At 34.7% G+C, this 22,798-nt stretch overlaps 1 protein-coding gene and 1 long non-coding RNA gene across 3 annotated transcripts in view; one reads left to right on the top strand and one right to left on the bottom strand.

The window, feature by feature from the left end:
• LOC144972041 (uncharacterized) overlaps positions 1 to 22,798 on the top strand; it is a 509,884-nt gene that overhangs the window by 260,397 nt on the left and 226,689 nt on the right. The gene's annotated exons all lie outside the window — the stretch shown is intronic.
• The window catches only part of LOC144970853 (sodium- and chloride-dependent taurine transporter-like), an 82,952-nt gene that overhangs the window by 22,881 nt on the left and 37,273 nt on the right, over positions 1 to 22,798 (bottom strand). For both annotated transcript variants that reach the window (XM_078910950.1, XM_078910948.1), the window contains exons 3-5: positions 12,200 to 12,331; positions 10,601 to 10,967; positions 530 to 662 (exon numbers count right to left, since the gene is read on the bottom strand). In XM_078910950.1, the coding sequence (XP_078767076.1) occupies positions 530 to 662; positions 10,601 to 10,967; positions 12,200 to 12,331 (632 nt within the window). The remainder of the gene's footprint in view (positions 1 to 529; positions 663 to 10,600; positions 10,968 to 12,199; positions 12,332 to 22,798) is intronic.

The raw sequence follows: 22,798 nt of genomic DNA on the forward strand, positions 1-22,798 counted from the left end.
GTCAAATGAGTTACACTTCCCTAATAATAGAAGCGACTTAAAATCTCCTTACGCTGCATTGCCTTTTGGGATAAAATCAAAGATGTCAAGAGGGAAAATAGCAAAGATTCCCATTTCCAGATTATCAAACTTAACCATTAAATGAGAGACGAAAAACACTGATTGAAAATTGCGCTTCTTGTCTAGCACTACTTGATTACACAAACGTGTATGATTGTTGAACTTCTAAGTACACAAATGATGGTTATATTCAGGATACGATATGTCCTATTATACATACAGTTTAAACACAGCCCATACACATTTATTTTTTTAATGCAGACAACAACAAAAACATTAACATCGACACCAACATAAAATCATTTCAATTTTAATGGTACCAGAGAAGCGTCATTCAATGGAGATCGTGCCAGCTTTATTGTAGATGTAGATAGGCAGGACTAGCACTTCTAGCAGTAAAGTAGTAGGAGTACAGGGAGTAGGATTGGAGGTAAAAGTAAAATATGTAGATACTTTAGTATGTGGTCACCTTTCCTGAAGATTTTATCCCCTTGCAAATGCAGATATAGACGATGATCCAAGCCAGTAAGAGACAGAGAGCCAGGTCCCACTTGATAGTCCCAGGTTCCCCCACACCGGAAGTCAGGCCCAGCACTTTCCTCCTGGAAACAGGGGAGAGCTAAAAATTGTCTGCTGTCAGGAGCAAACGCACCTTCGTAAAGGCCGCCAATCAAAGGATTTGAACAGAATTCTACGCACCACACTCCTTTATACAGGAGGCCACTCCCATATAAATGGTGACAAAGTATTTAATAAAAAAATGTGAATAAGTTTATAAAACATAAAAGCACAACAAAAACAATGCTGTTTAAGGTATGTTCTCCTAATGAACTCTCTGGAAACGAGAGGCATTTTAAGTGGCTAAGAAAAAAGGGAAAGACATGTTTATCTTAAAAGTTTACAGTTAGTGGCCAAAGTGCAAAGTGCGTAGGGATTGGCGCAGAGTCGTCTTCAGAAATGTCCTAGCCGGATTACCCAGCTATACATACTTTGGTGGACATACTGAAGAGGCCTGATCAATTGCAGGGGACAGGACGAATAAAACAAAGGGAGATAGTATGGTTAGGATTTGGGGTAAGGTAGGGGGAAATAACCTGTTTGTATCCGTTTTCCATATTTGGCTGAAGTCTGCAACGTGATGAGGAATATTTGAAAAAGCACTTTGATAATGGGTTTAAAACCAAAGTGCTGATTTTGATGCTTACCATTCACCAAAAGGATATTTTGGGTTAGTCTTGTGCTCCTGTTAGTTGCGAAGAGGCTAGGGGAATATGGGGGGCAAAGGGTTTAAAGTATTCATAGAGATGTGAAAAGACACAAAGAGATTGTGAAGAAAAGGGTGTGAGGAGTAAAGAACACTTTCCAAAAGTCTTGTGAACAGCATGGTCACTGGAATAAAACATTTCATGGCAATATTCATAATAATGGTAACCAGACAAGAGATATGACGAGAAAGTGGACGGGAATAGAAGAACGGAGATAGACATTCTTTTTTGTGCAAAATGGGGATTGTAAGTAGCAGCATGTGTTGACCCACATTGTTTTGGATGTGGGATTATAATTGCAGTAGTGGTTTGGTAGTTGTTAATTGCTGTTGTTGTTTTTATTGCAATAATAGTTATGTTGGTAAATGTAGCTCTGGGAAGTGGTAGTTGTAGTAAAGTGGTTGTAGAAATAGAAGCGATAGTAGTAGTGGTAGTAATAGTAGTAGTAGTCGTAGTAGCAGCAGTATTAGAGGTTATAGTGTGGTAGTGTAGCATAAATAGTGGTAGTCAACGTAGCCGTAGAATTAGCGGTGGTAGTAGTAGTAGTAGTAGTAGTAGTAGTAGTAGTAGTAGTAGTAGTAGTAGTAGTAGTAGTAGTAGTAGTAGTATTAGTAGTAGTAATAGTAGTAGTAATAGTAGTAGTAATAGTAGTAGTAGTAGTAGTAGTAGTAGTAGTAGTAGTAGTAGTAGTAGTAGTAGTAGTAGTAGTAGTAGCAGCAGCAGCAGCTGTGGTAGAACGTGGAGCAAATCGTAGAAGTAGTAGAAGCATAGACTTGAGTTTTTAAAAAAAATGAGGTTGTAATCATGTTCTGGTGATGAGTATTTTCTAAAAGTGAAGTGGAGAGACATTTTGAGAACACCGAGAGGAAAGAGGGGGAAAAACAAAAAACAAAAACACCGTGATAGGCTGAATAATGAACAGATTCAGGACTAAAAGTCAAATGACAACGCATTGAAATGCACTAGTCTTTGGATCATAATTATATCTATGTAGGAGACAATTTTTATTTTGGCGACAAACCACAATTCGTAACGGATGCAAAATTTGTTGTTCTGAACTAATATGACCATAAGTCGTAGGTTCTTCTATTTCTGGATGATGGTTGGATTTTTAAGGTATATTTATCCTACAATTTAAGAAAAACAAAACAAACCTATCATATTTGATTTGGAACCAACAGGGATGCCTAATATCATGCTTACTGCTCAACGACACCAACTAAACTAATCGAAATGTATTTAGTACAGATCATCAAAAAGCATTTGATATAACTAAATACTAGGGTAATACACCAAAATTTTAAGCAATAGAAAAGAACTGATGTGGAAAATAAAAGAAAAGAACACTTTCTAGTCACATGCTGAAAATAAGGCTGGTTGGCAAAATAGTGCATGGGAGTACTCCAAGGTTATTCGATATATCCTGCTTTATTAATGGCAATTTGATTAAATTAGAGGAGGGAGGATTAGAGATTAGAGAACTGATTTCAGATCTGTGTCTGTAACGACAGAAATATCTTCTGATTGAATCTCTTGAAAGACGATTTGTTAAAAAAGACGACGTGAGATTAAACAAAATAATGTAAAAAAAAAAGAGTCTAGTATATCATTTATACAATGATAGGACAATTGCTGGTAAAAATTAATGAAATCTGAATTGTTAGACAAACTTATTGCACAATCAAACAAAAGAAAAACGAAGCTCTAACCAGAACATTTGGGGGAAAATTTCACTCGAAGAGATTGATGCTGATCTCCCGGAATCAGATAGAAGTTGACAACAGCCAACATTTATAAGTTGAGGCTAGAGATAGGGAGATGAAAGAATTGAATAGAGGAAGGGGGAGACATGTGAGGCGAAGAGAAATGTGAACGAAAGCCAGAAAACGAATGGTACAGAAAAAGAGGGATTAAAAAATTGGAAGTTGCGATCACGTAATTACATAGATGAGAGAGAGAGAGAGAGAGAGAGAGAGAGAGAGAGAGAGAGAGAGAGAGAGAGAGAGAGTCATGTAGACACATAAATACAGGATGCAACGTTTTTATCGGCTTCTACAAACTGAGTGCCCATAGGGTATTCGTCAGAAATTGATAGAAATAAGTGGTTCATAATTACAAGCTCTTGATAATTATACAAGTGGTTTTCGGTGTTTTCAGGAATGATGGTGATATGATGTCTTTTGATCTAGCTCGATATCAATATGCAGCATGTTTGAATGAAAATTACCTTCCTAGCAGATGCTAGGTTTTAGATACAGGGGATGGGGGCGCATGGGTAGGTTACTATTTACCCAAAATGGGAATTTCAATGTTGTGCCAAAGATCTCTTGAATAGCATAACATCGTATCATTATTTCTGAAAAAAAAAAATACAATGATAATACGAAAATCTCAGTCTTAATCAATTTCTGACGAATATCTGGGGCATATAACACATTTGAGAAGTCAATATTCAACATTCTTATTCCTGTTATGGTTATTCGTTTCTTTAAAAAATAATCTTTAACACTTTTTCATAAGGATATTCCCCTGCTCATTTTTTAGACCAAACATCCTGACAGACAGGCGGACTTTTAAGATAGGTTGGTGAGATAGACAGCAGGTGTAGATAAATATAGGACCGACGGATTGAGAGGGAGAGGGAGGGCGAGAGGGAGAGGGAGGGCGAGAGAGAGAGGGAGGGCGAGAGAGAGAGGGCCGGGGGTGGGGGGAGACAACGAAAGACAGAGACAGAGAGAGAGAGAGAGAGAGAGAGAGAGAGAGAGAGAGAGAGAGAGAGAGAGAAAGAGAAAGTAGATACAGAGGGCTGGAAAAAATAGAAAGACAGAAAATAAAGAAAGAGACAGCTAGATAGATAGATATAAAGATAAATAAATAGATAGATAGATAGAGAGAAAGAGATAGACAATGAAAGAGAGAGAGAGAGTGAGAGAGAGACAACGAAAGAGAGAAAGAGAGGGAGAGAGAGAGACAACGAAAGAGAGAGAGAGAGAGAGAGAAAGAGAGAAAGAGAGAGAGAGAGAGAGAGAGAGAGTGAGAGAGAGAGAGTGAGAGAGAGAGAAAGATTACCAAAGCAGATGATTGATTTTCTTTATAAGAATGCGTTCAGCAATATTCTCTAAAACAAAAGGAAGTAAAGAGGCAATCATTATTTCGTCGACAAATAATGCTTGCCCTTTTCCACACACACACACACACACACACACACATATATATATATATTATATATATATATATATATATATATATATATTATATATATATATATATATATATATATATATATATATATATATATATATATATATTAAAACAAACAAATCAAAATAGAAAAAAAAACCCCAGAAAACAACGAATTTTTATCAGTCCTTTTCCATTCATAGCCAATCCAGCTGCTGAAACTTTTTTTTATCACGAAGGAATTAAGTTCTTCTCACTTAAATAATGCTTTGTCCAGATAAGAGGGTTACAAAAAAGGTTTTCTATTAATGTGTCCAATTGTAATTCTTGATTAATTCTGAGAAGAGTTAAAATCACTGTGAACTGGCATGTATTTATTGATCTAGACAAAGAAGACAATAATTGTCGTAAATGACAGCCATCATTTGCCAGAATGGTGGTAAAGATAAAAGCTGTGATGGTGAGCGGTTGATTAATAACATTATTTGACACATGTGGTAAATAGGTTTAGCGGATATATCCAAGCTGAGTTCTTTAAATATGTATCGAATTAAATGACTGGAATGCAAATTTAATACAATCTTATATGAAATACGTTGTTGATGTGTGTTTATTGTTAATATGATGGCTAAATGTATATAAATTAAATATCTAAATGTTTTCATACATGTTTTATGACCTTTGCAGTCGACATTTGAATGCTGTTTGAACCTATCATCTATTTTATAGCTGAAATTTATTACAGAAAAAAGAGAAGCGAAAAACAACGAATTAAAAATCGAAAAAGTTCCTGACCGAAGAAAAAAAAATTGATAAAGAAAGATAACTATTTTTAAATTACAATTTGATCGACAACAGCTTTTTTATGAGAGGATCAGAGAATATGTGTAAACTGCACATTCAAGATAAAAATCAGTGCCTTTCAAATATCAAGACTTAAGGATGGAAACTGCCCTTGGAGACTCATGCCAACTGCTAAACTTTACTCCGATGGTTACTCGGCTACAGCTCATAATATAAACGTTCTCCTCTAAAAATACTCTACACAATCTCGCAAAACGGGCTTTTATTATAAAATACAGAACCTCCGCATGCGACAACATTTTAACCGCCCATAAATTTAAGTAAAGAACCCAGCATTTAACAAAACAGTAGAAATTTGGCAAACCGGAGAAACAAAAAAAAAAAAAAAAAAAAAAAAAAAAAAAAAAAAAAAAAAAAAAAAAAAAAAAGAAAGTATCTAGTAAAATATTTTTAAAAATTTAGGCTGCATTGTCACTTATTCTTGAGACCATGATAAAGATTATCAGATGAATTCCTACCTGGCGCTAGAACTATCAGAGGAATTATTTCAGATCAAAAAGGTATAAGCGTTATATCTTAACATAAGGTGTCGCACTCTTCTTTTAAGCTTTTGGACAATCAAACAAATTTATAATGCTCACTCGTGTTTTCTAAGCTACACCAGAAAAAGGGGATCCAAAAACATTTGACAACCTCTTGATAACCAACAAACAAATAAAAATTCGTGCTAAACCAAACTTTCACTCAGCGGAGGAATAATTACTCAAAGAAATATCGACATTTTACAATCATTTGTAACTGTTTAGAAAATACCCAGAGTGTCAACCAAACTTGTTGAATACATAAAGTTTTCATTCAAATTTACACACACACACACACACACACACACACACACACACACAGAGAGAGAGAAACATACATGAACAAAATGGTAAAAAATAATTGGAGACTGCCATTCACTCACTTAAGTACAAAGCTGTAAAATGAAATATAATAAAGAATACCCTATCATCACATGATTATGTTACCGTAAGAGCGGTTTACAAAAAGGTTCCCCACAGGTTTGGAGGGAGCCGTGGGTTTGGAATCCTGGAAGATTAGAAACATTTGCAAAACAATAGGCAATACATGAGTCAGAGTGTGTAGTCTGGTTATGATAATAATGCGAAAAGTAAATAAAAATGGCAATTAATATGATAAGAGCACAACGAAAATCAATAAAATGCATTTTATTTAAATGGAAAACGAAGAATAACAGATATATTCATTCTGGTAAAGTTGTGCTGCTGGATCAAAAGTGATTAAAAATTATGTATTATTATCTTTTTTTCTCAAAAACAAATAAATAAATGCTTTTTTGAAAGGAATTTTATATTTCAATTTATTAATTTAAAATTTTATTTTAATCAAAGGATTTCTTAAAACTTGTTTTGAACTTTTAGAAAAGGATAGATTTAAAAAAAGATGAAATAAATTCATTGGAAGATGTTCAAAACAGTTAATAAATAAAATCACTGATGATAGAATTACCACAATGCTTACCTCATTTATTCTGAAAGACTAGAAAAACATATTGTAGACCTGCCAACCCATTAGTCAGAAAATTTATAACATATTGCTTCGCTATTTTTAAAAGTTCTTTTTCTTTTTTGAGATGTTGAGGGTTAATAAACGTTTTGCAAGTATTACAGAAAAACACTCAAAATGTCGCACGTGTATAATGACTTGTATATTTATAAGGCTGCCTGGGAAGAATTCTAATTCCAAAAATATATTTCAAAACAAGACGCATGAAAGGCATGTTGCGCATGCCATTATACATCATAAACTGAATTTTGATATTTTAAGATGTTCTCCTTGCAAAATGTTATTAACGTACCTTGTGAATTTTCAGTTAACAGTTGTTTCTGTATTTTTAAAGATTGATTTCATTTTAATACCAACATTTTCACAATTCAAAAAGGAGCAAATATATTTCAAATATAAATTAGGGGTTGGAAGGTCGCAAAGTATCTAAATTCCAAATTCCCAATACAAAAAGTCATCATTCAAAAGCAGTAGATAAGTTGTCAAAAACAACGACTAGATCAAAACATAATATACTCAGTTTGTTCACAAAGCGCAGGGATCTCACATCACATTCACTCCATTTAGTCACAATTTAAGTTTAAGTATTAATTAAGATCACTATCAGCCAAAACGATCGTAGGAATAAAAATACGAGCTAAAGGGAACAAAGAAAAGGTTTTAATGAATAATAAGACATACGACAAAACACTTTTTTCGTTTGGTACAAACGCAATAGATTGGATTCAGTGAGATAACCCTTAACTTATTCAATTAAAAAAAAAATAAGACTGTGATTAAGTTGAGGGCTATCATCACTCAATCGATGTGAAGTAGGTGTAGATTTTCTGGTTCAAAAGACATAATAGTATAAGAGAAGCTGGATCCATTTTTATCTATCAATAGACCTCTATATGAAATAAAAGTTAAGGTCAAAATAAAAAAAAAGTGCTTTGTCAATGTAAGTATAGTATTATTTATTGAAACCGTTTTGTTGCACTCTTTTGCTAGTATTTAAGTATTGAAAACTTACAGTGTAAAAGTTTTGTAACAAAAGGTGTACGTTAATTATGAATAACTAATAATATTATAGAGTGGTACTTATAGAAAAAAAAGGATTTCTCGATGATAGTTTACTTTTAATCAAATTTTGTTCATTAATATGGATTCAACCTAAACAAATATAAAGTGTTTAAAGAAATGAAGTATAATAATATATACATGTTGATAGTTAAGCTCCAAAAAAAAATTAATTGGCAGGTGTGATAAATATACATTCTAAATTATCCAACTGATCAAATTAATACTTTTCACCACTTAATATTCCAGTTGATTGCTATATTAATTTAATTACTTCTTTTACGTACATAAGAAAATGTTGATAAGTTTTTGGATAGCCTCTGTTTAATTACTTAAATGTCCTTCATCAACATGACTTCCATTCTTCCTTTCAAAACTCGTTCCATCGTCTCTTTAATCGATATTATTACTTACGAGAAAATAAAGAATTTGAGAAGAAAGTCATATCATCATTTTAAAGCAAATATCTCTCAGCAATAGTTTGGTAGTATATTTTTCAAATAAAAATTAAGTCTTTGAAATAAACGACCCCAACCCCATGTAATGACAGAATGCATGAAGTAAATCAATCTGCATGCACAATAGAAAATTTATGAAATAAAGTCCATTTTTCTTTATAAAACTTTTCAAATCACATAATTCCATCAGAAGCTTAATTTGTATTCATAGTAAAAGTTACATCTTTTTTTCTTCTTTAAATAGACTGGCATTTCAAAATACTTTCCAATCATATAATATACATCACTAACTGTAATCATGATGTCATAAATACTCGTAATTGCCAAGAAAAAGTAGAATAAAAGCAACATTTTAAAAAAGCGATTGATTTGAATCTAGGAAATATTTCGTCCTCAATGAGGGGATGATGTAAAGAGATAAAGAGAACTTAAAACTCGAGCTGCTAATGAAAATCCGTTTCAAGTTTAACCAATAATAATTTGTTTTCTTTTCTATTCATTCACGTCGTGACGGTTAAGATCCCAAACAATGTGCAAACTAAATATCTCCGTTAAAAAAACTTATGGTTTTCACTGAAATATTGATAGAGGTGGTAAATAACCTTTGAAAAGAACGCTCTAAAACGTATAGAAACAATTACCGGTAAACTATATATCTACATCCTCCCATAGCAATTGGCGTTTCAAATTGAAGAAAAATATTGGTGTAGGATGTTGTTTGCATGACGAATTTAAAATTGGTATTCTAGAAAATTGTTCACTTTTGATAAAACTAGAGGGTCTGAGATTTACATATGTAAATAATATTTAATTTTGGTATTCAAGAAAATTGTTCGCCTTTGAGAAGACCAGACGGCCTGGTATTTACAGAAGATGTAATTAAGACTTTAAATTGGTATTCTAGAACACTGTACGCGTTTGGTAAACCCAGACGGTCTGAGATTTACAGATGTAAATAATACTGAAGGAGCAAGCTATCTTATTGAATTCTCACAAATTACTTAACTCAAAGACAGTAGAGGATTTTAAACATAGAACTCATATGCATTATGTCACTTTGACATCGAAAAAAAACCCCTCTGTACGCTTACCAATTATGTATCGTCTACTGTTCTAGGTGGCGCTCAAAAAAGCTTGGGAATCATGAAAATGATAAACATCAATTTTTTTTTCATTTCAAGGCCTTTCCCCTTTAACATTTTACATACTCGAGAAAGAAAAAAACGCATAGCTTTTAAAAGATCTGAACAAGTGGTTTGAAACGGTGCTAGACAAAGCAAGAAAGAAAAATATAAGAAAAAAAAACATCCCAAAAATCAGTCTTCCTCGGCTGGGAATCGAGCCTCAGACCTCCTGATTACTACCTCCTGATTACTGGTAATCAGGAGGTCTGAGGTTCGATCCCCAGTCGTTGAAGACATATATTTTGGGATGTTTTTCCCCCTTGTATTTTCCTTTCTTGTTTTGTCCGGCCCCCTTTCATACAAACTTGTTCAGATCTGTATCTTACACCGGTGCCTGCTCCCTAATTCCTCAATTTTGTATGATGTGTTACTTTTCTGTATAATGAAAAGAAATGCAATTTAAAAACTTCTGAAATGCAGCAATTTTTCTTTACAACCTATACTCAATGCACATCTTTTGACCAACAATGCGACAGTTTACTCTTTGTCTATCAAATATGCTGAGAACGCGTCCCTTAGATGTAGACTTTAAAGTTCATTTTCACTGTTAGAATAAGAACTAAAATCGTGTCTAAAATCATGCCATAATGCCATCAATAATCTACACGGGCATTTCCGTCGAGTCACTGGTGTTTATATATCACGTGTTTACTAGAAACATACATTCGATATAAAACGAACTCTGGAATAATTACAGGCACAATAATAGAATGTCATCCTTGATTGTATAATATTTGGAGGGTAGGTGATGAAAAGAATAAATGACTAAAACCTATTATGAAATGCTTTCGGATTTTACCAAATGGGGCGCGTATCCATTGCAAAATTTGATGTATTAATGTCAACATTATACAATATATCTGAAGTAAACGGCTATTTACCACCATAATTTCAATATTTCAGGAGTCAACATTTTTAAAATATACAAAGAAAGAATAGGAATCTGAGAGAAGCACAGTAGGTGGATTTTTTTTTAATGGACAAAACAAAACGGACAACTTACTCCCAAAATTCGGTGACAGGATCAGGAAGTAGATTTCCTACATTCTTGACAGTTCCGTTGACAGATCCAACAGCATCAATCACAACGGCTGCCATCTTGGATGTGCTTGTCTCATCATCACCAAGGGCAGCTAAAGCAGCGGTGGTGTTGTCGTAGATGAGAGATGGTTTGTATAGGGAGACATTCTGGTTGATCTGTTTGATTTGGGCAAAAGTGGTGCAGTTGGCGGTGTTCCATTCGTTGTCGCATGTAGACCACGGCAGGACGTCGGTGAAGGAGGAGAAGATGTAGTAGAAAGCCCACGTGAGAATGATGTTATATTCGCAGTTGAGTAGAAAGACAACAACAGCGGTTGCGTATCCGATACCTACAAGGAGAGACGTGATTGTACAATATAAAAACATTTGACTTCAATATAATTTGCCTCGTTTAACCCACTCCTTACCAACGACAGGAAAATCGCTACATTCGTTACGATACAATAAACATCTTTCTTATTAAGATATGTTTTGTGCTTGAGCTTTTTTATATAGAGCCATATCCACTAAATGTGCTTAAAGCGCTTTACAAGAGATCCAAAGCCAACAGCAACACTTAACATGTAGGACGAGACATGATGCCTGTTATGCGATATTGCAATTATTTTCGGACAGATAACGTTGTTAACGGCATCGTAATAGTTTTACACCTGAGTACGGTGAGAAAATGTGAGTAAAGAGCCTTTTCCAAGGACTAGACTATGCGCTGCACGGGACTAGAAACCAGGACCAGGTGAGTGTCATACCACTAGACCACATCAAATGTGAAGAGTGATCTTTGTTAAACTTAAATGCTATTTTGTAGAGCTTGTTTGCAAACAAGATTATGGTTAGCATGCTCTTTGAGTTTAAGAAATTTTTTTTTTCATGCTGGATAAGCATGACATTTATTTGTGAAAATGCTGAAAATGGTCGGTAAGGAGGGAGTAAAGGGTTTTAGGGCGCTTGAGACACTTTAAAGTTATTTCATCGCCAGAAAAATGGAGATGTAAGAGTCATAGGATAAGTACATATAAATTTAGATGCACTCTAAAAACGACGACAAAAGAAAAAAAAAAGAAAAGAAAGAAAGTCAGAGGTGGATAGCCCAAGCATACTCTGTACACTCAATAGCCTACAAAAGTAAATCAAGTAACATATAGTACGGGCATCTTAATTGTTATAAAGATAGATAGCTTACATACGAAATATTATCATCTTTCCAAAATAAATAAATAAATCAATAATAAATGAATGAATAAATAAATAAATAAATAAATGAATACATACATATATTAAAAAATAAAGAAAGAAATGAAAAAAATAATGACTGATAAGATTCTACATGAACATATTTACAGATATTGTAATCGAGCCAATAGGGAATTGTTTTAACGTTGTATCGTATTGTATCGCATCGTATTGTCCCAGACAAAAAGTAGCGTGCAACTGCTACTGCCCATTTAACGCTATAAAAACAGGGATAAATCCAGGCTTATGGCTCTGAAGGATTGATTTTTTTCCCATCAGGTTACAAAACACACAAACGAAAACGAAATAAATCATATCACTCATGACTTACCCTGGAAAAGGGGAGCTATTTTCCATGGTCCTATACCCCCTTCACTCATGAACTGGCCGAGAGAAACTTCCAGAAAGAACATAGGGACTCCGCCCAGGACGACTGCGATGAAGTACGGGATGAGGAAAGCACCTGGAATCAAACAAACAAGGGACATAAATATACGTTTAATCAAGGATCGTGGTATGCCCCTGTTCTAGCGCATTGACACGGGAATTATCATTCAAGTTCAAATTCAATGGATAAATCACTACTACCACCACCACCACAACCACCACCACCATTCATCATCATCATCATCATCACCACCACCACCACCACCATCATCATCATCATCATCATCATCATCATCATCATCATCATCATCATCATCATCATCATCATCATCATCATCATCATCATCACAAACAACGACAAAATAAAACAAAAAACAAACAAACAACAAAGCAAAAGATAACAATAACAATGAAAATTCCTTTAAATTTTAAATACAGAGAAAGAGTCAAGATCAATACTAGACATTTCTCCCACCACCACACCCACCCACCCTCTCCCTCCTCCACATAAACACAGACACAAATAAATGCACACAAAGACATCAGTTTACTAACCCTCTAAAAGCAAGACAATATTTCTATCGAGTCATATCATAAATATCTCCCATTATTTAAAGAGAGTGGTAACAGCATTGCCACCCTTCATTCATTTTAATCTGGAGTCATCACGGCTCTTTTGGGTGAAAATGGCAATAATAAAATGAAAGGTTCGAAGAAAAAAATCGATCACCGCATGTAACGAGTTAACAAGCCAAAAACACCGTCCGAGAAGACCCAATCCGTCGCACAGTGGCAAAACATTTGTTTTCCCCGCATTTTGGCCAAAAAAAAATATTAATTTTTCTATATATTAAAATAAATCCAGATTTAACATTTTTCGTTTCTAAGACAATTTGATAACTTGGGGTCATCATTATCTGTCGATATATATTTTTTTTCTGGGGTTTATTTTTATGGCCAAAATAATAATTTAAAAAATGGTGTCTCGTCAATGGCTCGGCAGCAATGAGGCGGTATAGACCAGTGTTGCGCCAATCACGCTATGTACATAAATAAGCGGCTCGAGAGGCTGCGGGAATAATAAAGAAGATTAAAGGCGGGCCCAAGCGTCCGATCTGTGTTGCTGTTGCTGCTGCTACTGGTGCTGTCATGCCACCGATCGATAGGAAGAAGAGGAGGAAGAAGAAGATGCTTCCTGGACAAATCAGCCCGACGGATTTCTAAAGGTTTATACTGGATTTTCAGCACAATGACGAAATGTCTTTTTAAAAATTTGGCCAGAATTATTTTACTTCAAATGTAAATATCTATGAATTACGATGACCCAAAAACACGTCAAAATTATGAAACCTGAGACTCTTTGAAGCTGACAGTTCTTAATAACTTGGGAGTCCAGTATATTTAATTGATATATGGTAATAGATATTTCTGGTCAAAATGAACAAAAAAAAATGTTTTGGTCAGTGACCGGTAGGATGGTGGTGGTGTACCAGTACCGGATCAGACTAGATAAGGCCTGTTAAATATACGTATTCGGTCAAACAATCCATCTTAGAGGATTGGTTGAGAAGGGAGAGAGAGAGAGAGAGAGAGAGAGAGAGAGAGAGAGAGAGAGAGAGAGAGAGGGGGGGGGGAAGGGGGATGGAAGGGATAGGCTAGAGTCTAAGCTATCAGAGTAGTCACTGGCTTGGGCGTTAGGGTGGGTTAAAGTAAGGGATGGGTGGATTTACAAAATAAAAAAAGAGAGAGAAAAAATCAGACTATTGATTATTCCGTTGTTATTCAAATTTACACTCAATTGACCCGACGAATTTTCCTCCCATCTACTCAATCTATTCAGTATTCTCTCCCCCCCCCCCCTCTGTCCCCGCGTCTTATTTACTATTTTCTCTCCTCCCGTATCTTGTGAATACTTCATTCATTTGTATTCATTTTTCGTTTCAATTTTACGTTTATAGTCTGATTGACTATTTAGTGAGAACTAATCATAAAAATGGCTGACTAAAACAATAACGAAGAGCTGAGTGATGTCAATAGATAGTATGCGCTTGGCAAAGAAGCTCATAACATTGCCATCCGGAAGTATGACGGACCAACACACAAAATTGTGTATCCATGAACGTTTATAGTCAGGTTAATACAGTTCAGTGAGCATTACTCATAAACGCGGATGGCAAAAAACAATAACAAAGATATGAGTGACGTCATCTTCGAACTATCTATAGGCTTCAACAGTCGTGACGTCACTTCCCTCGTAATGACGCATAGTAACTTAGTAACTGGTTCTAAACTATGAGAACAATGGCGGACGCCCTTATGAAATACTTCTCCGACGAGCATAAAAGTGTATTCAGAGGAGAAAAACATAAATCTGATCATGTTTTGACTTTTATACATTCTGATCACATGACATGTGAAAAAGTTCTAGCCAGCATGAATAATAAAAAGTACCGATTTTCTTTGTTTAGAACCAAGCTGGTCGTGACATTAGTCTATTGAATCCAATTCCGTTCCTTCTATTGGTCAGCAACTCTTCATACAATTCTACGGCAAAATGCTTTATAATGTGTCCGACTTCCTCCAAGGCCATGAAAACTTTGGAGACTTTGGAGAGGCTTCCAAACTGCCCACACATCTTGGGTGATGAGGGGGGAAAGAGATCAACAGAAGGATGAGACAACCATAGCCGCCTATCATAAATGGTCCAAATAGCTTGGCAGAGCACTCAACTAATATCAAAAGGGGACAGGGAACGATCCAGTGTGCAATCAAGTTTTTTTCTTCTTTCTCTTCCTGACCTTTCTGTATACGCAGCTATAAGTGGGTAGCTAAGTCGGTTTAAGCTGACGTAAAGTACACTCCGATAGAGTTGTGTCCGGATTAACGCTACAGAAATCGAGATAAACTCAAGACACCGTGGGCGACATGGCTTTGGAGCACCATTGGGAGCTCAGAGTGATATACGCCACGTCAAATAAACCAACCGGACTCGATAGGTGTATTGAAGATTTGAAATAGAGATCAGTGCTCGCTGGATTCTAGTATGCCGCATTCCAGCACGTTCTGCAATACAACCCGCTTGAACTGGGTGAACGAATTTTATCTATTTTGCAATAAGTCGTGACCTCCCATGAGCAACGGGTTTCGGCACGCTCGGATTCTAGCACGCTTTTTGGCTTCTCCTTAAAGCGTGCAAGAATCCAGCGAGTACTGCACTTTATACTTGAATATAGAACTAAACATAAATCGCCGAGTCAAAAGGACAACATTCAATTGATACCATCTGCCTAATAGGCTATTACAGTAACCGGGACAACCCCAAACTCCTCACATTCTATTTTTGCCCTATCAAAAAATCGCGTCAAAGTCGATTCGTTACAGACAAACAAAAAATAAAACATAAAAACTTAATTCCTATTCTCTCTAAAGAAAAAACTTTAACCCCCCCCCCCCCCCAAAGGAGAAAATATCAATAACAAAAAAAAACTAATAAACAAAAGACCAATAAATCCAAGAAAGAAAAAAAAATAAAGAAAACAAAAATAAAAACGAAACAAAAAAACCACAACCCAACAACTGAAGAAAACAAGAAATAAACCCCTAACCAACACAACTATAAAATGCAAACACACATTATGATAAATTATAAGATTACACTCTTTTCTCTTCACATTCCGGCTTTATATCACATAAGCAAGCAAACACAACATGAGGTTTTTGTCGGGGAGGTAAAAGAAATCGATAGCAGAGCTGTTGGGTAAACACGAATTTCTAATTTGGCTGGAGAAAACATTCTTTTCAAACATCTGGTATTTTTACGACATAATTGTCACGATGATGATAATGGAATTCAATTTGCTACATCTATTACTATGTCGGAAATAGACAAAACAGGTTTCTGTTTATCAATTTAAAAACGAATATTATTACCAGTAAAATATTGTTAGATGTTTATAAAATGATTTTTATTGAGATGAAGACAAATTGTTGGGAAATAACAGTCCTCGGTATTTCATCTAAACCAAAAACAAAAACACAAAATTAAAAAAAAAAGAACAAAACAATCTATACAACCCTCCCCCCTCCCAAAGCACAAAAAAACCCCCAAAAAACAAAAAAACAAAACAACAACAAACAAAACACCTAAAAACCAAACCAAACCAAATCAAACAAAACAATACACCCCTCCCCCTCCCAAACAAACAAACAAATAACAAACAAACCAAAAACACTTTTCATAAACCCAAACAAAAATAAAATGAAGAAACAAACAAAATGACACAAAACAGAAAAAAAATCTTTACAAAGAGACTCTAACGCTGTTGTTTTTCTGACTCAGGAATATAAAGAAAAACCATTACCTTTATATTTTATCCTTAACATCAATCATCGCATATAATAATGTAATAAATATTTCATTTAAAAAACCCCCATGTGATGTAGTAATTGAATTTGTTTTATCTTTATATCTTAAATGCACACAACTTGTGTTGTGCTTTTTTAAAATTTACAAAATGCAATCAAATTAAATCCAATTAATATGTTATATAGAAACTTTGTATTTTATAAATTTCTTGAAAATCAAATAAAATATTGAAATTGAATTAAAAGAAGATATAATTTGAGACGAGCTACGATTAAATCGATTGATTTGTTTTATTTTTCGAAATCATGATCTTCCGAGATGAAATAGACAAATATAATTACTTTTTGAAATAAAATCATATTTCAGATTGGTTATCTTTCATTGACAACAAAAAACGAGTTGCTTCTGATGTTAATTAAAAATTCTGGACATAAAATCAAACCAATCCTGGAAAGGTTAGGGACGCACAATGGAGAATTGCAAATAAAAATAAATTAACGTTTTTCACTGGACCTTCATCGGTTTTCCACCCAGGTACTGATGTGGCTTTACAAGTGCAGCAAGCACATTTAAGTCACGAAAAATATTTTTAAAATGAAAGCAGGACCATAATATCCTTTAAAAAATCTGTAATCTAATAATAAATAAATGGAAGTGACGGAAAAGTAGCACAGGGAACGGGATGAGAGAGTAAACGAAGAGGAAAACTATGAAAGCATTCAATTGATGTGTCAGTTTGACACTACTGAAATGGCCCGACCAAACACAAGCACGGAAACCCTTTAAGAGGCATACACTAAAATAGAATAATATTAAACTAAAAAAACGTAGAGCAGTACATAAAGGAACAGATTCTTTCGTGCTCTTATCAGTGCTTAAGAAAAAAGACGATTGAATCGTTTAACATGATAAACATTTTGTTTTTAATTTATGCGCTTTGAAATGTTTTGGTTCCCGTTAAAGGAGGAGGTTTAGACACACCAAAAAGCTTTGCTATTTAGACCCTCCAAGCCTATAGGGTGATATACCCTGCTCTTGTCACATAATTGGGTCATTTTTTAGACAGACTAATATCTTAATAAAAACACTTTAAATTTCATAATATTGGCCAATGTTAACCTGTTTTCTATTTATATATGAGGTCTCTTTGAACCAGTTAGCCATATTATCTTATTAACCCCAAATTTAAATTATGCAAGGGCATTGCTGTGAATCAAATTTTCAAATTAATAAGTATGACTTAGGGGCATGAAATAAATTCTATAAAAAGTCCAAAAAAATAAAAATAAAAATAAACAAATTAAAGAAGAAAAAAGCAAGAATGACAAATAAACAAAAGCGTCAGGGGTCTTGCGTCACCAAAACACTCTGCTCTGCAACCTGATACATGTTTGGAAATTTGCCAATTATAAAAGAGAAACAAGAGCGGGGAAGGGCAACATTTCGAATTGTTTTCGGCTTATAGATTCGAAGGAGGGATGGGGGGATGGGGGGGGGGGGGGGGGTAGCCGAATTCTGTTTAATCGGTTGGTTTTTACTGATGTTTACTGATTTGCTATTATATGCACCTATTTTATTACTGTAATATGTTACGCTCAATGCTTTTCTGTTCGTGAACCTGAGGCATCAGCCCATGAAAAAGATCATAATACGCCCAAGCCACTCTTTAATTTGTTTATTACAACTACAGTGTACTTATAGTCACTGTTTTACCAGTTGGAACTTGGGAGTTTCTCAGTGAATCAAATTACAATCAATATCCCTTACAACTCTGCCTGAAACATAATAATATATTATTTCTTGTTATAATAAATTCTTGGTCGTTCAAAGGCGCGAATAGACAGGGAAGATTAATTGATCTGGGGGTCAAAATGGTTTTGAATTATATTTCGAAGATAGATAGCACGGGCGCCAATATTTCTCGTGCGCCTTCCTCCACCCACCTCAAACATCTACATTCAATCATACTAGGTCCGAGTGTAGATATTTCGATTCATGGATGATATCTTATCCCGTTGCCTCCTCCATAAATCATAGCACGGTGTTACCCGTATACAACGAAATAGCGGCGATCAATGATCGGATTTCATTAAATAAGAGCTTCCGTTTGAAGAATAGCACGGGCGCCAATAGTAATATTTGGTAATAAACAACAATGGCAATTCTACTACTACTACTACTACTACTACTACTACTACTACCACTACTACTACTACTACTACTACTACTACTACTACTACTACTACTACCACTACTACTACCACTACTACTACTACTACTACTACCACTACTACTACTACCACTACTACTACTACCACTACTACTACTGCTGCTGCTACTACCGTTGCTGCTACTACTACTACTACTACTACTACTACTACTACTACTACTACTACCACTACTACTACTAATTATTATTTTTATTATTATAATAGCAGCACTAAAAAAGAAAATTTGAATGACTTCGTTAGATCCCAGTTTTCGCTGTATTCGAGTTTGTCAGTTATTCGGATTGCACTGTAACGGATAACTACTACAGTTCAGGCGTTCTCCCGTTTACTCTGCTCCACAGAACTTATAATTTATGAGGCTGAAATTCATTATAATCTTTGATATGTGAAAAGTAGTCGAGTACCAACGCATTAGAGATGGAAAAGACAGGAATCGACTTCCCCGCCACATGTTTTTAAAAATCTTACAATACTTAATGCGTGTGTGTATGTATGTATGTGTGTGTGTGTGTGTGTAAGAGATAGAGAGAGAGAGAGAGAGAGAGAGAGAGAGAGAGAAAGAAAGAGAGAGAGAGAGAGAGAGAGAGAGAGAGAGAGAGAGAGAGGAGGAACAGTGTGTGAAAGGAATTGGGACTGTTTGAAAATGTATTGAAGGAGGGGTGAGTAGTTCGAGTGAGTAACTTAGTAACTGTGGATATATTTGAAATCAGTCTTAATTTCAATAGATTAAAAACATTATTTTTCCTGTTGCATTAAGTTGTAAAAGATGTTTTTAAGTTTTTGTTTTTATGGGTTTTACGGCGCTTGCAACACATTTAGGTTATATCAGCGTCAGTAAAAAGGAAGAAAATGGGATAGTAAAAAGTTATAGAATTACAATTAAAGCACCCAAGAAAAAGTAAGACATAGGGGAACTGGGAACAAATAGGGATCAGATGTAGATTCCAAGAGCATACTACCAATGTACTTAGTTTGAGATCACCTAAAAGTCTCATCCAGACACAAGCACAGGTCCCAACTAAGAGGTATACACTCAAATGTTTACCAATCATATAATATAATATGTAAACTAAACATAATACAATGCATAACAGAGAGATGATTTACAAGGAAAAAAATATCATCTCCCAAAACTATAACCATACATTCGACTGTTTCCCTCCCAGCCAAGGAGCTCCGGCAAGGATCGGGACAAAACTAAGTAATCTCATTCCAAGACAATGACAGGAAACAATTGGGAAACGGGTATGAGGAGGATAGAAGACAGAGCATGTACCTCCCTGCCCACTATGGGAGGTCAGGATCCCCACCCAGTTGTAAAAGATGCCTGTGCGTTTTCTGAAGTAAAATTATTATGAGGATCATAACAATTATAAGATCCACACATTCTATTAATGTTTATTTTATTTGTTCGAGCATTGTAAACCACTGAAGATTTTCCATTTTGTGGACAATAAAATATATTATTATTAATATTACTATAATCTAGAAATGTAAACCTGTAGGTCATCTACCAACACTACAACATAGAAAAACGTAATATTAACGAAAGTTTTTGTAATAAAGAATTATATGTTTTATATTTAAGTATAAATAATAGGAAAAATCGTTATATTAACCTGAGGAAAAAATGGAGAGAGAGAGTGTGAGAGAGAGAGAGAGAGAGAGAGAGAGAGAGAGAGAGAGAGAGAGAGAGAGAGAGAGAGAGATCAACTTAAACCCCATAAATCAGTTCTTTTAACGTAATTATAAACAAAATATCGATCCCAACCATTGTATGAATGCGGCTCATTGTTAGATTAAAGATAATATTACTATGTCTGCATGGAAAAATAGGCGCACACACACACTCACACACACACGCGCGCGCACACACACATACACACTCACGCACACACACACACATACAAACCCACGCACACACAACAATAACCAGGAGGGTAAATTACCAAAAAGAAAAAAAAGATTAACATGATTTAAAAATATATTGTAATGACCTACCTTTCTAGATTCTCTCATCTCATGTAGTTCCATATCTGAAGCAGACGTCGGAGGTCATCTTCCGCCAAGCTGATCTATCTCTTGCCAATTCTATTAAAGCAGCGCCACCTTTCTCAGCTTCATCTGTCCAAGTTCTTATCCCTTTCAAATACGTTATTCTTTGTCTTCCTCTTATTCTTTTTCCATTCATCTTTCCAGTCAAGGCGAGTATTTCCAAACCAGGGTGGCGGATAATGTGTCCTAAAAATTCCATTTGGCGTTTGATGATTTTTGTTATCAGTGATCTTTTTCTGTTTGCCATTTCTAAAATTTCTTCATTTCTTTTCCTTTCCATCCATGACACCCTCATTATTCTTCTGTAAAACCACATTTCCACTGCCTCCAGTCTTTTAACCATGGTCTTGTTTATGGTCCAGCTCTCACAACCATATAGCAGCACAGACAGTACATAGCAATCCAGGACTTTGATTTTTGTTTTCATGCTAATATTCCTGTTTTTCATAATTGTATGCAGCTGGTTGAATGCATTCTTCGCCATACCTATTCTTTTCTTTATTTCACAATCTGATTTTCCATTGGATGTTACATTGAAGCCTAAATATTTGAAACATTCAACTTGTTGTATTGTTTGTCCTCTGCTTGTTATTACACAGGCTGGTGGGTTATTATTTTTAGATACCGTCATACATTCTGTTTTAGATATATTCAGTTCCAGTCCCATATTTTTACCTTTCTAGATTATTTAACCAAAAAGCCTCCAACTCCTCCTTCTCCTCCGCATCATCATCATCATCATCATCATCATCATCATCATCATCATCATCATCATCATCAGCATCTACATTATTGTTTTCCCTTCTTCTAAACCCATTCTTCTTCATCTTTACCATCATCTACCTACTCAACTTCTTCATCATCGATCACCTCCAGCATTTTCATTCTCACGCCTCTTTCAATATCATCGTCATCACCTCCATCTTATCTTCATTATAATATTGTGGTCCCATATGGTCCGATGAATCAATATCCATTAATATCTAAATAGAATACGACATACGTATAGTATGTACATCGATGTGCTCAGCTGTGTACACAAGCTGTTTCTACTGCTGTGTAGATACATAAATCACACACTCCTCAATAAAACGCGCGGCAGATTGGAACAAAGGAAAAGTTGCCTTTGTCTTCTCTGAAGGAGTTCAAAACTATTGATTTCTTTATTAAAATGTTTTTCTCTCGGTATTTTCCGTAAAGTCCTTTTGTCTACGTATTCATATTTAAGATTGATAAAACAAATTGTTAAGGAATCAATGAGGAAGAAAGAAAAAAGAAGAAAGAAGCAAGCTCTCAATAAAGCCAAGGTAAAATCATAGACTCTTTCACAAAAATGATTCAGAACTGCCTACCATTACGAAATTTTGGCTCCAATTAAAGAACTTCAAAAGCGTCTTCAAGTTATTAAAACTTTTTGAAAATGCATGTTGATGCCGAACAACATAACTTGAGGATTTGAAAGTATTATATATATATATATATATATATATATATATATATATATATATATATATATATATATATATATATATACATACATATATATATATATATATATATATACATATATATATATATACATATATATATACATATATACATATATATATATACATATATATATACATATATACATATATATATATATATATATATATATATATATATAGATCGACGTGCACATATTTGCAGGTCTGATAACCGGACGCAATTATAGGCTTGTTTTTTTTTGTTTGTTTGTTTGTTGCTTTAGGTCTCTTCCAACACAATTGAGGTTATATGAGAGACCGCTGAAACAAAAAAACAAGCAATCTAACAAAAATAGTACAAATGTAAATCAAAATCATAACCTAAAGATATCATAAGCTAAATTATAAATAACCAAGAACAA

Source organism: Berghia stephanieae, chromosome 4, assembly GCF_034508935.2.
Source record: "Berghia stephanieae isolate SIO BIC M18660-M18661 chromosome 4, UCSD_Bste_1.3, whole genome shotgun sequence".
Taxonomy (NCBI): Eukaryota; Metazoa; Mollusca; class Gastropoda; order Nudibranchia; family Aeolidiidae; genus Berghia; species Berghia stephanieae.